General features: G+C 37.6%; 1 protein-coding gene across 1 annotated transcript; it reads left to right on the forward strand.

Annotated features, from left to right (window-relative positions):
• The first annotated feature begins 170 nt into the window (after nt 1-170).
• Nucleotides 171-17,814, forward strand: LOC106142718 (uncharacterized). The gene is made up of 14 exons (XM_060951264.1): nt 171-399; nt 675-1,137; nt 1,357-2,043; nt 3,012-3,164; nt 4,588-4,741; nt 5,970-6,147; nt 7,025-7,154; nt 7,487-7,619; nt 12,683-12,772; nt 14,007-14,118; nt 15,022-15,139; nt 15,912-16,089; nt 16,842-17,001; nt 17,698-17,814. Exons 1-14 carry the CDS (start codon nt 247-249, stop codon nt 17,794-17,796), a joined length of 2,808 nt encoding a protein of 935 aa, XP_060807247.1. The 5' UTR covers nt 171-246; the 3' UTR covers nt 17,797-17,814.
• Nucleotides 17,815-18,001: the final 187 nt, after the last annotated feature.

The following is an 18,001-nucleotide window of genomic DNA, read 5'->3' on the forward strand; positions in this document are numbered from 1 at the left end:
CGTTACTCATTATATACATACAATTTAAGTTATGTTTATTTGTATTTCAAGCTCCAATATTTATTTCTATCTTTCTTTCCTTCTAACTCCGCGTTTTTTAACTACATTGACAACCCTACTGACTGTCATTGTCAATTCGGCATGTCAAAGTCACGTTTTAGTACCACAGTTTCAGTTCAGCAGTATAGTAATTTGAGGTTAGAATACAGGATAATTAATAATTTGTAAAGGAAATAATTTAATAAAATGAGTAAAAAGCTTAAAAATTTGAAATGGGAATCGGTGGCGATAAGCGGGTTTCCTGTGTCAATGACAGATAATTTTCAAGGATTTGTTGGGCTTGAAGAATGCACCAACTATGGCATGGAAAAGGAGAGTAAACGTCCCAAAAACACAAAGGTAGCTTGGATTTATTACATTCATATACTCACGTCTTTATCCCTTAAAGGGTAGACAGAGCCTACAGTCTTGATTGTCTGTTGTGTGGCGAAAAGCCGTAATTTCAATTTGTTCAAAATCAAACGTAGAATTAAATTTCAATTGTATTGACAAGTGTGTGGTATATATTATAACACTTACATTGATAAGTGTTTTTATATATACCACACACTCATAATTAAATTAATTTGAATATTTTTTTTTTTAAATTAATCTTACAAATTTTTATTTTCCAGAATAAGCAGAAGAAACGCAGTCTCCCTTCAGAAGAAAAGCACCAACCGATAGTTCCACACAAAAAAGTAAAATTATCCAATGGGTTTGTTGTTGAAGCTTGCAATGTTATCAAACCTTCAGTTACAAATGAGGTCAGTCCAAAACGTAACCAACTTAATAAAAAAACTAATAAAAAAGAAAAATCTAAAACTTTAGAACATCCTGAAGATAGACTCGTGACAGAAGATGTAATTAAAAAAGGTAAAATAACTAAGACAACAAGGTCTAATGAAAAAATGGATAAGAAAAATAAAGTCAAACTCGGTGAAGATATAACTGGAGTTATTTCTGAACTTACTCCTGAAGATATGCTGACATGGGCCGAGTTCAAGCTTCCGGAACCAATAGTTAGAGCTCTCATGGAACTTGGATTTAAAAAGCCGACAAAAATTCAGGAGCTGACTTTACCAGCTGCTATTCATGGTAAGTTCTGAATAAAATTTTTCACTTTAATATGTTACTCAAAGATTTATTTTTGAGGTTACCAGTGTAATTTGAAGATATTTAATAGAGACAGGTATTTCTGTTACCTTTTTAGTTTGCCCATTTCTCAAGTTATTACTATGTGAATTTATGTATTTAGATGTATGTTTTGATAAAGCGCATTAAAGTACTTTTTAATTTTTGGAATTTATTTTGCAGGACGTAGAGACATACTTGGTGCAGCCGAGACAGGTAGCGGCAAAACTCTCGCTTTCGGTCTCCCAATCCTCAGTGGAATCATGAAATTGAAAGAAAATGCTGAAGCTGGCTTAGATGTGTACGAAATGCCATACAAAAAGACATCAGTTAAGAGAAAACCTGAGGAGGTTAAAGCACCCAAGAATAAGAAAAAGAGAAATAAATTTGCAAAGAGTAAAACTGATAAAGAATCTTCTGAAGATGGCTATGTTTCTGATATTGAAGCAGAAGAAGACAATACTCTAAATTCAAAGAATGAAGGAAACAAAGTCAGTTCTAAAAATAAAAAAACAAAACAAACGAAGAATAGTGCAGATGAATATTTAGAAGAATATGATGTACCAATTAAGCGTAGAGAAAATTCGGCCGACGAAGGGAATGATAGTGACAGTGATAATTATGTACATTTGTCTGAAATGATAGATTCTGATGATTTGGCTGAAACAGATTCTGACAAAGAGAATGATGATGGAAAAGAGAGTGATGATTCAGATAGCAATGTGTCATCAAATAGTGGAGAAGTTAGTGCAGAAGATGAATCGGATGATATTGATTCTAGTGAAGAAAGTGTTCAAAATGATGATGAAGAAGTTGAAGAAGAGAGTGATGGTAGCCAAGAAGAAGAAGATATCAATGAAAATGAACAAGGTATTATTTTCTGAACATAAAGCCTTATTCAGTCATCATAATTCACCTTTGAGTTAGTTCTAGTTGTGTTCTTACTTCTTTGGACTGCTTCTTTTAATTTATGATTCAAGGTTTAGAATGTTAAGGTTTCGTGTGGTTCCCAGCACCATTAGAAATAAGAATAGGACCACTCCATCTGTTTCCCATGGATGTCGTTAAAGGCGACTAAGGGATAGGCTTATAAACTTGGGATTCTTCTTTTAGGCGACAGGCTAGCAACCTGTCACTATTTGAATCTCGATTCTATCATTAAGCCAAACAGCTGAACGTGGCCTATCAGTCTTTTCAAGACTGTTGGCTCTGTCTACCACGCAAGGGATATAGACGTGATTATATTTATGTTACAAACATACATATAATCATGTCCCTTTAGTTTGTGTTTAGACAAGTCAGATTTTTACACAAAGCGCTAAGCTTTGCCACCTTTTCTAGGAAACCTTACCCATAGTGGATCTTAGTTTCCACATGTGACTGCCTAAATGTACAGGTTTCCTCACGATGTTTATCTTCACTGCACCATAATAGCGATTAATGTTACTCACGCGCATTTATGATTCGTTAATAGACTCAATAATGCTGCGAATGTGCCGTGCGGTTCCCGGCACCAGTGCAAAAAAGAATAGGACCACTCCATCTCTCTCCTATGGATGTCGTAAAAGGCGACTAAGTGATAGGCTTACAAACTTAGGATTCTTTTTTTAGGCGATGGGCTAGCAACCTGTCACTATTTGAATCTCAATTCTATCATTAAGCCAAATAGCTGAGCGTGGCCTATCAGTCTTTTCAAGACTATTGGCTCTGTCTAACCCACAAGGGATATAGACGTGACCATATGTATGTATGTATGTATCCAGCGAATGTTTGTGTTGACATGTTGTTGTTGTATGTATACAATGTTTACGTAATGAAATTTTGTTTGAAATTTCCAGGCATAGGCTGTGTTAAGGTGATAGATGACATTGAAATCCCAGGTCCTGTGGTGACCAAGACGGGCAAGCCATTGTACGCTCTCATCCTGACTCCGACCAGGGAACTCGCGATACAGATCAGCAGGCATTTGATCGCTGTTGCTAAATATACAGGTATGTAATGGTTACATTCATACATACATACATATGGTCACGTCTATATCCCTTGCGGGGTAGACAGAGCCAACAGTCTCGAATAGACTGAATGGCCACGTTCAGCTATTTGGCTTAATGATAGAATTGAGATTCAAATAGTGACAGGTTGCTAGCCCATCGCCTAAAAAAGAATCCCAAGTTTATAAGCCTATCCCTTAGTCGCCTTTTACGACATCCATGGGATAGAGACGGAGTGGTCCTATTCTTTTTTGTATTGGTGCCGGGAACCACACGGCACAATCATACGGTCGCGTATATACCCGTTGCGGGGTAGACAGGGCCAACAGTCTTGATTAGACTGATGGGCCACAACCAGGGAACTCGCTATACAAATCAGCAGGCACTTGACCGCTGTTGCTAAAATACAGGTATGTAATAGTTACATTCATACGGTCGCGTCTATACCTGTTGCGGGGTAGACAGAGCCAACAGTGTTGATAAGACTTATGGGACACGTTCAGCTGTTTCCCTTGCGGGGTAGACAGAGCCAACAGTCTCGAATAGACTGAATGGCCACGTTCAGCTATTTGGCTTAATGATAGAATTGAGATTCAAATAGTGACAGGTTGCTAGCCCATCGCCTAAAAAAGAATCCCAAGTTTATAAGCCTATCCCTTAGTCGCCTTTTACGACATCCATGGGATAGAGACGGAGTGGTCCTATTCTTTTTTGTATTGGTGCCGGGAACCACACGGCACAATCATACGGTCGCGTATATACCCGTTGCGGGGTAGACAGGGCCAACAGTCTTGATTAGACTGATGGGTCACAACCAGGGAACTCGCTATACAAATCAGCAGGCACTTGACCGCTGTTGCTAAATATACAGGTATGTAATAGTTACATTCATACGGTCGCGTCTATACCTGTTGCGGGGTAGACAGAGCCAACAGTGTTGATAAGACTTATGGGACACGTTCAGCTGTTTCTTGCTTATCTTAGTTGTATGTATGTTTATTTATTCATAAGTTTTTTACATATTAAGTGGGTAATATATTATTATTATAACCTACTACTATTTTAAATGCGAAAGTAAGTATGTCAGTATGAATGTTTGTTACTCTTTCACGCAAAAACTACTGAATCGATTACGATGAAATTTGGTATGTAGGTAGCTGAAGACCCAGAATAACATATAGGCTACTTTTTATCCCGGAGTTCCCGCGGGAGGCCTCTATTAATCATAAATAATCAGCGACATGCCACTTTTTTATTAAATTTTTTAATTCCTTTATTGTTTGCCGGTTGACTGGAAGAGATACCTTCATGGGATAAGTCCGCCATTGAGAGTGATTGATTTTTTTTTCTAACTTTTATTTATTTACTATGTCTTGTAACAAATATTTTCAAACTTTGACTTTGACAAACATTTTTGTTACAGGCATCAGAATAGCAACTATTGTGGGAGGCATGGCCGCCGTAAAACAAGAGAGGGTGCTACAAAAGGGACCGGAAGTAGTGGTGGCCACCCCAGGGCGCCTGTGGGAACTTCTCAGCCAGGGTCAACCGCATTTACAACAAATGGACTGTGTCAAGTATGTATTTTTAACCGCCTTCAGAATAAAGATACATACATACATACATACATTTGCCGTGTGGTTCCCGGCACCAATACAAAAAAGAATAGGACCACTCCATCTCTTTCCCATGGATGTCGTAAAAGGCGACTAAGGGATAGGCTTACAAACTTGGGACTCTTTTCTGGGCGATGGGCTAGCAACCTGTCGCTATTTGAATCTCAATTCTATCATTAAGCCAAATAGCTGAACGTGGCCATTCAGTCTTTTCAGGACTGTTGGCTCTGTCTACCCCGCAAGGGATATAGACGTGAACATATGTATGTATGTATGTACATACATACATAAAATCAAGCCTCTTTCCCGGAGGGGTAAGCAGAGACTACCTCTTTCCACTTGCCACGATCTCTGCATACTTCCATCGCTTCATCCACATTGATATTTTTCATTCATGCAAGCTCGGCGGTTTCGGGTAGTTTTGACCTGACCCTTTACCAGGACGTCCTTAATTTGATCAAGATACGTTCGTCTAGGTCTTGTCCAGAATAAAGATGGTGTGCTATAAGTTTCATCAACAACGAAATTTTGTCGTGAATCTTTGTATCTGTGCATGTGCATGGGTTAAGTCTTAAGTTAAGTATTGATGTATGTATATGCATACATACACTCTCGTCTATATCCTTTGCGGGGTAGACAGAGTTCAGCAGTATAGCTCATTGATGGAATTGAGTATAGTGTGGTTCTCAGCACTTTAAATATAATTAGGATAATGGCCACTCCATATATTTTCTATGGATGTCGTAAAATGCGACTAAGGGAAAAGCTAATGAACTTCGGATTCTTCTTGTACGCGACGGGCTCGCAGCCTATCGCTATGTGACATACATACATACACACGGTCACGTCTATATCCCTTGTGGGGTAGGCAGAGCCAACAGTCTTGAAAAGACTGATATGCCACATTGAGCTATGTATTTGGCTTAATGATAGAATTGAGATTCAAATAGTGACAGGTTGCTAGCCCATCGCCTAAAAAAAGAATCCCAAGTTTGTAGGCCTATCTCTTAGTCGCCTTTTACGACATCCATGGGAAAGAGAAGGAGTGGTCCTATTCTTTTTTTTACTGGTGCCGGGAACCACACGGCACTATATCGCTATGTGAATGTGAATAAATATATGCGCTAAGTTCGCGCTAACAAAACCTCAACAATATAATCTTTTATTGCATCACATTTCTCTTCCACAGATTCCTGGCCATAGACGAAACCGACCGGATGATAGAGCGCGGCCATTTTGAGGAGCTCCAACCACTCTTGGAGAGGTTGAACGCTGACGACGCCAGAAGAGGCACTAGACAGAACTTTGTATTCTCCGCCACATTGACCATGGTACACGACCTGCCTGCGCACATGAGAGGGAAGAAGGTAGGGATAGACAGTAAATATTATCAAATTATCACTGCTTTAGCACCTATAACATACATATACATGAAATCACGCATCTTTCCCGGAGGGGTAGGCAGAGTCTAGTTTATGAGCCTACTCCTTAGTCGCCTTTTACGACATCCATGGGAAAGAGATGGAGTGGTCCTATTCTCTTTCCATTGGTGCCGGGAACCACACCTTTTTCTTATGTATGTACCTATTATACATACATACATAAAATCACGCCTCTTTACCGGAGGGGTAAGCAGAGACTACCTCTTTCCACTTGCCACGATCTCTGCATACTTCCTTCGCTTCATCCACATTCATAACTCTCTTCATGCAAGCTCGGCGGTTTCGGGTACTCTCGACCTGACCCTTTACCAGGACGTCCTTAATTGTAGTAAAATAATAATACGTCCATAATTGTCCTTAGTACCTATAACTTGTATACAAATGCCGTGTGGTTCCCGGAACCAATAGAAAAAAGGAATAGGACCGCTCCATATCTTTCACATGGATGTCGTAAAAGGCGAATAAGGGATAGGCTTATAAATTTGGGATTCTTTAAGGCGATGGGCTAGTGACCTACCACTATTTGAATATATTTCTATCATTAAGTCTAACAGCTGAACGTGGCCTGTCAGGTTTTTTAAAGAATATTGGCTCTGATCTTCGCGAGTGATGTAGACGTGATTATTGTGAAGGTATCTATGTTTATTCATTCATTCATATGATCACGTCTATATCCCTTGCGGGGTAGACAGAGCCAGCAAGTCTTCAAGACTGACAGGCCACGTTCAGCTGTGTTATATTATGTGTGGGTGTGTGTATGTATGTATGTCATACTAAAAATATTCGTATTTTATCATTGCAGGTAACGAAACGCGGCAAGATATTGAACAGAAAGATCGAGAAGATGACGCCGCAGCAGAAAATAAAGAGATTGGTGGACATGGTAGGCATGACAGAGCCTAAAGTTGTCGACATCACTACACAGAATCTAGGTGAGTTAGGTTTTATTTTTAAGGGCTACATACATACATACATACATACATATGGTCACGACTATATCCCTTGTGGGGTAGACAGAGCCGACTGTCTTGAAAAGACTGATAGGCCACGTTAAGCTGTTAGACTTAATGATAAAATTGAGATTCAAATAGTGACAGATTGCTAGCCCATCGCCTAAAATAAGAATCTCAAGTTTGTAAACCTATCCCTTAGTCGCCTTTTACGACATCCATGGGAAAGTGATGGGGTGGTCCTGTTCTTTTTCCTATTGGTGCCGGGAACCACACGGCACGGCTGTTATATCTGTCTATCTATATCTCAACAGGTACAGCGGAAACTCTCACGGAGAGTCGTATAGCCTGCTCGCTGGACCAGAAAGATGTTTATCTCTACTACATCCTGAAGAGGCATCCCGGTAGGACCATAGTGTTCTGCAACTCTATCGGAAGTGTAAGGAGGTATGTAAAGACCAGTTTTGTTTTTAAATTTTAGATCACAGCCCTCGTAGCGTGGCGCGCGCGTCGCCGTTTCCATCGCGCGATAAACTATCGCTGTCGCGTCTCACGTCATAATGAAAAGTCGCGGGTCTCTTTCTAGATTTAAGCTCAGCGTTTGATACTATAGATCATAATATACTAATCCATAAATTAGAGCATTACGGTATAAGAAACAAAGAATTAAGTCTCTTTAAGTCATATTTGAGCAACAGAAGACAATTTGTAGAGATAAGAAGTATGAAAGATGACTCAACTGAAAACGTTTTCAAGTCAGAAATGAGACAAATTAATAGAGGGGTACCACAAGGTTCCATTTTAGGACCTATATTATTTATAATTTTTATAAATGATGTTATAAAACATTTATATAATGAAATTCCCAACATAAAACTTATATTGTTTGCAGACGACACAAATGCTGTTTTGACGGGTTGTAACATAAATGAACTAGAAACGATAGCAAACAAAACCATAGCAGTGTTTAACAATTGGTTTATGATAAATAATTTAGAGCTTAATGTCAACAAAAGTAATATTCTTCTTTTTAGAGCAACATCACGGAACAAGGATAAATTAGTAATAAAACTGCAAAATAAAATAATTAATTGTGTTCAAAACGTTAAATTCTTAGGAGTACATATCGACTCAGACTTGAACTGGAAAACAGAACTTGAAGCTGTAGAAAAATCAATTAATTCTTCATGTTATGCAATCCGTAGTCTCAGAGACGAATTGACAACTCAACAGCTGAAGGTAGTGTACTATGCATTAGTCGAGTCAAAACTGCGTTATAGCATAGCATTTTGGGGGAACAGTTTTAAATGTAATCTGCAAAGAGCCTTTATAGCTCAAAAAAGGGCTATACGCGCCATGACGAGAATTCCACCTTGGGAGTCTTGTGTAAGTTTTTTTAAAAAATTAGAAATTTTAACTGTACCTAGTCTGTATATCCTGGTCCTTTTAAATAACTTTTATAAAGAAAGGCATCTCTACGAGTCTGAAGAAGAAATGATTGAGAGAGAAAACAGCCGTAGAAAGAACTTAAGGACAGGAATACATCCTACTCTAAGAGTGATAACGCAAGGTGTACGTTTCCAAACAGTGGTTTTTTTCAACAAGTTGCCTATAGAGTTAAAGGCTATACGCAGTCGAAACATTTTTAATAAAAAGTTGAGGGCCCTTCTTGTTAAAAAATGTTGTTACTCCCTCAGTGAATTTTAATTTAATTTAATGTATGTAAGTAAGTAGTAACATTATATTTTATTTTTATAAGTACCTAGATTTAAGATTTTTTATAAATTCGAACACAATATTTTTTTGTTTACCGAATAAATAAATAAAAAAAAAAATAAAGCGAAACGGCGATAGTTTTTCTCGCGCGATGGAAACGGCGTCGCGCGTGCTACGCTACCGGGCCTGGACGCGATGATTTTAAAGGGTGATTGAAAAAAAAAAATCAAAATTCAAAATTTTTATTCATTACTATAGGATACTATATTATATCGCTTGATAATTGTCAAAACGTATGGTTTAACAACATTGGTTGACGTCAAATAAATTACTTAAAAACTAAGTTTACTGCCGCTTCCAAGGCGTCAGTGCAGAAGAAGCGGTAACAAACTGCACTGCAGCATTTTCTTCAACAACGTCAACTTCACAATATTAATTAAACTTAGAATAGAATAGAATAGAAAGTTAACTTTATCTACTGCAAGATACGAATTTAAATTAATCATTCATTTAATCACATCTATATCCCTTGCGGGGTAGTCAGAGCCTGCCTTGAAAGATTGACAGGCCATGTTCAGCTGTTGGACTAAATGAGGGAATCAGTATTCAAATAGTGACAGGTTGCTAGTCCATCGCCTGTAAGAAGAATCCCAAGGTAGAACAACTCCATATCATTGCCGTGGATGTCGCAAAAGGCGACTAAGGGATAGGCTTATAAACTTGTGATTCCCCTTAGGTGAAGTTTTGGGGCTTCCGAGTTGGCGATGGTGCTAGCAACCGCACCATCGCCTCTATTAGAATCTCAATATCATCATAAAGCCATACAGCTGAACGTGGCCTATCAGTCTTCTCTATACTGTTGACTCTATCTACCCCTCAAGGGAATATAGACGTGACCATACCGTATGTATTTATTTATTTATTTAAAACTTTATTGCACACTAGCTGTTGCCCGCGACTTCGTCCGCGTTAATTTCGAGTTGAATCTTCTAATAATAACACAACTCCCATCAAATCTGTCTTTAAATTTAAATATGTTAACTCTGATAATATATTAAAGGCGTTCAAACAACTTAATTTGAAAAAGTCTGAAGACCATTGGGGTATGTCTGTTAGTATCATAAGTGAAATCATAGACATTATTGCATCTGATCTAGCTTTTATATTTAATGAATGTATTGATGAGGGTATTTTTCCAAATTTAATGAAATGTAGTAAATTAATACCTTTATTCAAAAAAGGGGAGAAAACAGTCCTTGGCAATTATAGACCTATTTCTATATTGCCAGTTTTGAGCAAGGTGTTTGAGAAGATGATGCTTAATCAAATGCAACAATATTTTAAAATCAATAACATTTTCCATTCCCAACAATATGGGTTCACTGCCGGGAAGTCCACCACTGATGCGGGAGTAGCACTTGTTACTCAAATCTATGACGCGTGGGAGAGCTCACAGGATTCAGTTGGAGTATTTTGCGATCTCTCTAAAGCATTTGATTGCGTAGATCATCAGACACTTTTGCGTAAACTTCGTCAATATGGGTTTGACCACAAATCAACTAAACTAATGGCATCCTATTTGACTGATAGGCTTCAAACTGTAGATATTAATGGAGTGAAGTCAAGCGGATCAAGCGTCTCAATGGGTGTTCCTCAGGGCTCAATTTTAGGACCATTCCTCTTCTTGATATATGTCAATGAACTGCCTTTTATGGTGGAAAAACAGGCGGGTATAGTGCTGTTTGCCGATGACACTTCTTTAATATTAAAATTAGATCGCCATAGCGAAAATGTAAGTTCGGTTAATAATATACTGTCGGCCATATCTATCTGGTTCTCAGCCAACAATCTTAAATGCTAATAAGACCCAATGCATTAAATTTACCCTTCCAAACGTAAGGCAGGCCAATACTGACATAATACTGGAAGGCCAGAAATTAGAATTTGTTGAAAATAAAAAGTTTTTAGGAATTATAATTGATGCAAAGCTACAGTGGGGTGCTCATATTTCAAAACTTTCCAATAGACTTAGCTCTGCCGCTTATGCTGTTAGGAGGATCCGACAATTGACAGATGTAGCTACAGCTAGGCTTGTTTATTTCAGCTATTTTCATAGCTTGTTATCTTATGGTTTACTTTTATGGGGTAGCGCGGCTGATATACAAACTATTTTTATAATTCAGAAAAGGGCCGTTCGCGCAATTTACGGCTTAGGACCAAGAGACTCGTTAAGACAACTCTTTAAGAAAATAAACATACCTACAGTAGCGTCCCAGTACATTTTTGATCTTATAATGTATGTTAGGAAAAATACCTCTTTTTTTCAAAAAGTTAGTGCCACAACTGATAGAAATTTACGTAATAAACATAAATAAGTCATGCCGTTTCATAGGCTTAGCAAAGTCAGTAAATCATTTATGGGGAACTGTATACGATTTTATAATAGGTTGCCGGAGTTTGATTTGATCTTAAATCAAAATTCAGTACACTCTGTACATAAATCTTTTTAAAATTGGCAATCCATAAAATATATATATGTATGTATATATTTTTCTTTTTTCAATATTCAATCTCATATATAAATCTGAACAATGTATTCTCTCGTCCACATTCTATTCTAAGTTTAATTAATATTGTAAAGTTGACGTTGTTGAAGAAAATGCTGCAGTGCAGTTTGTTACCGCTTCTTCTGCACTGACGCCTTGGAAGCGGCAGTAAACTTAGTTTTTAAGTAATTTATTTGACGTCAACCAATGTTGTTAAAAAATACGTTTTGACAATTATTAAGCGATGTATAGTATCCTATAATAAAGAATAAAAATTTTGAATTTGAATTTAGAATTTAGAATTTGAATTTGAGATACAGACAGACAGACAGACAAAAAATGTAAAAAAAAATTCTCTATCCGTTTCAGTCAAAATATTAAATGTATAGACAAAATATTTTTACCGTTTTATTATATGTAGTATTTTGATTTTCAGTTTTTTTAAATAAAATACTTAAACAATACAAAAAAAAATATTAAAAAAAAATATCTTGTAATTGTTGGAATTCGAACTTGGACCGCCAACTTCACAGTCTCACAGGCTAACCACTGGACCATCGAGGCTGTTGCGTTAATGGCGAAATTAAAGTAGACTACATACATATGGTCACGTCTATATCCCTTGCGGGGTAGACAGAGCCAACAGGCTCAAAAAGACTGAATGGCCACGTTCAGCTATTTGACTTAATGATAGAATTGAGATTCAAAAAGTGATAGGTTGCTCGCCCATCGCCTAAAAAAGAATCCCAAGTTTGTAAGCCCATCCCTTAGTCGCCATTCACTTATATTTATATGTTATAGGTATAATGCTATCGTATAATGATAAATGACTTTGAATTTTTAATTTCATAACTTATTTGCAGGCAAACTGATGCCTTGAGTTCATTCAAATGTCGATAACTTTTTTTTTAGTGAACCGATTTTGATGAAACAAACTTTAAATGTTATTCGAGTTAAAACAAAGCAATTGGTGCAAGTTTGAAGTAAATCGGTTCAGTACTTTCGGAGATAATCGTGATCATACATACAGACAGACAAGAAATTAAAAAAAAAAATTTTTGCTTTCTATTATTCATTCTAAGTGTCCCTCTATCCATTTCAGTCAAAAATACTAAATGTACAGACAAAATATTTTTACTGTTTTATTATATGTATAGATAAACAAAAATGTACAAAAGGCAGACTTAAACCCGTTTATCATTCTCTACCAGTCAACCAGATGTATGTATGTATGTATGTCGTTGACAGGTTAGCGCAGTTGTTCACTATCCTCGGGTGTCGCCCCCTGCCGTTACATGCCAACATGCCGCAGCGGCAGAGGCTGAAGAACTTGGAGAGGTAAATGCTTTTTTTTGTAAATCATTGTTTGTTTGTTTTTTTGTAATATCTTTATTGCATAGAAATTTACACAGTAACAAGAAAATAGTACAAAGTTATAAAATAAACAAATCACTAGCAATGGCGGACTTATCCCATAAAGGAATCTCTTCCAGTCTACCGGCAAAACATCATTTAGTCTAATTTTGTAGGTATATCATCTATACTAATATTATAAAGCTGAAGAGTTTGTTTGTGTTTGTTTGTTGAACGCGCTAATCTCAAGAACTACTGGTTCGAATTGAAAAATTGTTTTCGCGTTGAATAGACCATTTACATATAACATCACGCTGCAACTAAGAGGAGCAAAGAAATAATGGAATATGTGAGAAAAAAAACGCGCAAATTATTCATATTCATCCTTGAGGGCTTCAATGATGCCCAGTAAAACTATTCCACGCGGACGAAGTCGCGGGCACAGCTAATTAATTAATATGGATTGTGGATGAAGTGAATAAATTAAAGGTGGCAAGTAAAAAAATGCTCTGCCTTGTTTTGAAAGAAAGACTCAATAGAAAAGTGCCGTGTGGTTCCCAAAGACTTGAATGAAAAGTGCCGTGTGGTTTCCGGCACTAACAGAACAAAAAGAAGAGAACCGCTCTATCTCTTTCCCATAGATATCGTTCAAGGTGACCAAGGGATGGGCTTGTCCTATTTTCAGAATAAAATATTGATTTTGGTTATGATAAATTTTACTTTTGGCTAAGAGATAGGCTTGCCCTATTTTCTGAATAAAATATTGATTTTGGTTATGATAAATTTTACTTTTGGCTAAGAGATAGGCTTGCCCTATTTTCTGAATAAAATATTGATTTTGGTTATGATAAATTTTACTTTTGGCTAAGAGATAGGCTTGCCCTATTTTCTGAATAAAATATTGATTTTGGTTATGATAAATTTTACTTTTGGCTAAGAGATAGGCTTGCCCTATTTTCTGAATAAAATATTGATTTTGGTTATGATAAATTTTACTTTTGGCTAAGAGATAGGCTTGCCCTATTTTCTGAATAAAATATTGATTTTGGTTATGATAAATTTTACTTTTGGCTAAGGGATAGGCTTGCCCTATTTTCTGAATAAAATATTGATTTTGGTTATTTAAAATATTACTTTTAGCTAAGGGATAGGCTTGTCCTATTTTCTGCATAAAATAATAGATTTTGGTTATTAAAAATATTACTTTTGATTGTGACAGGTTCAGGGATGACCCCAACGGGGTTTTGGTGGCGACAGACGTGGCCGCCCGCGGCTTGGACATACCTGATGTCGACCACGTTGTGCATTATCAGGTGCCCAGGACTGCGGAGGTGTGTGTTTGAAATTATAAATATATTACATTACATACATACATACTTCTCCTAACACTGGTATTACATACTTAACAGGAGACTTCAAACACTTTTGTTATGTTATACATATATACATACATATGGTCACGTCTATATCCCTTGCGGGGTAGACAGAGCCAAAAGTCTTGAAAAGACTGAATGGCCACGTTCAGATATTTGGTTTAACGATAGAATTGAGATTCAACTAGTGACAGGTTGCTAGCCCATCGCCTAAAAAAGAATCCCAAGTTTGTAAGCGTATCCCTTAGTCGCCTTTTACGACATCCATGGGAAAGAGATGGAGTGGTCCTATTCTTTCTTGTATTGGTGCCGGGAACCACACGGCATGTTGTTATGTTATGTATTATGTTAACTTACAACATACCATGTTGTACGTATTTTTCATTTTTCATACATACATAAAATCACGCCTCTTTCCCGGAGGGGTAGACAGAGACTACCTCTTTCCACTTGCCACGATCTCAGCACACTTTCTTCGCTTCATCCACATTCATGACTCTCTTCATGCAAGCTCGGCGGTTTCGGGTACTTTTGGCCTGACCCTTTACCAGAACGAAATATTTATATTATTATTTTAGATTTATAAATTAAAAATATTTATAGATCTTATATTAGCCTACTAATATTATAAATGCGAAAGTTTGTGAGTATGCCAGGATGTCAGTATGGATGTTTGTTACTCTTTCACGCAAAAACTTAAAATGTATGTAGGTATGTGTAAAGTTACACCTCTTAATTAGTTGATATTTTTCAAATTCAAATTTTTATTTGCATAATATGAGACCTTGTTGTGTCTTAAATATAATGTATAACAGATCTTCATATTTACCCTTTCGGATAAATATTTCGGATATTTTTCAGAACTACGTCCACCGCAGCGGGCGCACCGCTAGGGCTTCGAAGGAGGGCATCACGATCCTCATGATGGAGCCCTCGGAGGCCTATCTCTATGCTAAACTGTGCCGGACGCTCAATAAGAGTGAGTTGAATTTACAGGTCAATATGAGAAGAAAGGAAAAAGAACAAAGTCTTACAAAATCCTTAAAATTGGAATGAACCAATAGAAATTTGGAATTCCCTTCCCGTATCTGCCTTCCCCGATACATACATACGGTCACGTCTATATCTTGTGGGGTAGACAGAGCCCAGTCTGAAAAGACTGATAGGCCACGTTCAGCTGTTAGGCTTAATGATAGAATTGAGATTCAAATAGTGACAGTGTGCTAACCCATCACCTAAAATAAAAATTCAAAGTTTATAAGCCTATCCTTTAGTCGCCTTTTACGAAATCCATGGGACAGAGATGGAGTGGTCCTATTCTTATTTAAAATTGGTGCCGGGAACCACACGGCAAATAATTAAAGATTAAAGAATTATGATTTCGTGTTTTTACATAGCATCTGAAGCTGGCGGTGACCGCGCGGGAACTCGAAGCCCTCGAGCTGAAAAAGAGAGCTGTACAAACGAATAATACCCCGTCGTTTTGTCATAGGGGGTTAAAACTGACTTAACCCTGCTTGGCTTTGGAAAGAATCCATTATATCTATCAATATTTATGCTTACACGCTTAATCCCCTGAACCGATTTGGATGAAATATCGTTGTCTGTCCGAAACGCTTTCACGTTTATAATTACTGAACCGATTCGGACGAAATTTTGTATGGAATTAGTTCGAGACCTCGGTAACGACATGGGCCATTAACAGTTGGTAAAAAATAAGTTGATCATCAAAAATTTTGGATTTCTTCCAGCTTCGGAAGTGCCGACCTTCCCAGTGCCACCTTCAGCGCTCTCCCCCCTCAGGGAGCTGGTGGTGACCGCTCGGGAACTGGACGCCCTCGAGCTGAAGAAGAGGCGGGCCGCCCAGGCCGCGGGGTGGAAGGAGAGAGCGGCCAGAGAAATGGACATGATCATCGATGACGATGATCTGTATCCTTTTATAAAAACACACACACAGACAGACAGTCTACTTAGTTGACTTTCGTTTTCAAGTCAGTCTCAAATAGTTCGTTATTTGTTATTTTGATCGATTTTTTTTAAATACGCTATGGAGTATCAAAACTTGATTTAAAAAAAACAATTTTTGAATGGGGTTGCTTGATTAATCTCGCGCTTTTTATTATACAAATTTGTAAATTTTGATTTTCTAAGCTTAATCTAATAGGAAATTTTCATTTAATATATGAAATTCACTATGAGTCAAGTAGCCTGTTACGGCACCATGCAAAAATACTAGTCCAAAGGGCAATACAGTAGGTCAGCTTTTTCAGTGAACAGTTACGGCGAACGAAGTCGCGCTAGACAACAGCTAGTTTTAATACATACATACATACATATGATCACGTCTATATCCCTATCGGGGTAAACAGAGCCACCAGTCTTGAAAAGACTGATAGGCCACGCTCAGCTGTTTGGCTTAATGATAGAATTGAGATTCAAATAGTGACAGGTTGCTAGCCCATCGCCTAAAAGAGGAATCCCATGTTTATAAGCCTATCCCTTGGTCGCCTTTTACGACATCCCTGGGAAAGAGATGGAGTGGTCCTATTCTTTTTTGCAATGGTGCCGGGAACCACACGGCACACTCCACACACACGGCACACTCCACACACACGGCACGGCACGGCTAGTTTTAATTATGGAAAATATGGTTTACCTTAAATCCACAAACACAACTATAGTCCACTGAAAACAGCGGATCCCACAATAGACGCAGCGCTGAAGAACAAGAGGCGACAACTGAACGCCCTGCTGTCGAGACCGATACTGCCTAAATCCTTCTCGTTCAAGTATCCGACGCTCAACGAGCCTTTGCCAGTCAGCCAGGATAATGCTTTGCAGGTAAATATCGTACACACGCATGCGCGCACGCACTCATACACGGACGCACGCACGCTCGTATACAAATATCACGGCCTCATTCCATTCCATATATACATATGGATGTCTAAGTCACATTAAAATTTAAACATCAGAGCAAGTTTTAGCCGTCGTCTGACCAACTTGTTAAAAATCTGAAACGAAAATATAATATTTAAAAGAAAAATTATCATTCCTTACATTTAAACAATCCCCTGATATAACTTATAACGAAAAATCGGACCTATAATGATTTTCGGAAGTATACATTTGTATCACTGCGCAAAAGATAAAATGTATAAGGAACCAAATGTAACCATAATCATGCATAATAATGTGTACTTACATACGCACAAACATATAATCATATCTTTCTTTTACTTCCTCTTTTATGGATATGGGTAAGGCCTTCGACTGTGTTCCTCGAGCGAGCGATCACGTGGGCACTAAGGTCTAAAGGGGTTCCAGAAATCTATATTGATGTAATACGCGACATGTATCGTGACTCCGGTCCTTTAGTCCGGACAGCTGTTGGTGATACTAAACCCTTCCCCGTCTCGGTTGGAGTTCCCCAAGGCTCCGTCTTTGGTCCATTTCTGTTTAGTGTGATATGATACTTGGATAAATTTTCAATATGTCTCATCTTCTAGGTAAAATTTGGTATATTTTTTATTTCAGGTTATGAAGAAGGCGATGGAATCCGGGGAATTGAAGAAAGAAAAGAGGAAAAGCAAGAACGCCTCGCTTCTCAAACTACAGAAACAATTAAGCAAATAAATGTGTTTTTGTAAAATATGCGATATATTTTATTTTTTAACTGTAATCTTTTTTTTAGGGTAATTATATTAATTCTTTGAAACCTCATCTGTATGTTTTTTTTTTACTAAATAAATAAGTTATATTTGTGCCTTCCATACGAATTTCGAAGTCAATTATTGTTAACTGACTTACCTACACGTACCATGGCACGCGCAACACCATT

Source organism: Amyelois transitella, chromosome 24 (genome assembly GCF_032362555.1).
Source record: "Amyelois transitella isolate CPQ chromosome 24, ilAmyTran1.1, whole genome shotgun sequence".
NCBI lineage: Eukaryota > Metazoa > Arthropoda > Insecta > Lepidoptera > Pyralidae > Amyelois > Amyelois transitella.

What these genes read in the sequence shown, in the direction of transcription:
- LOC106142718 (XM_060951264.1), top strand. Translation starts at nt 247, where the DNA reads ATGAGTAAAAAGCTTAAAAATTTGAAATGGGAATCGGTGGCGATAAGC. An exon ending in TATCAATGAAAATGAACAAG is followed by an intron (nt 2,044 to 3,011) that starts GTATTATTTTCT and finishes TGAAATTTCCAG; the next exon opens with GCATAGGCTGTGTTAAGGTG. An exon ending in CATCACTACACAGAATCTAG is followed by an intron (nt 7,155 to 7,486) that starts GTGAGTTAGGTT and finishes ATATCTCAACAG; the next exon opens with GTACAGCGGAAACTCTCACG.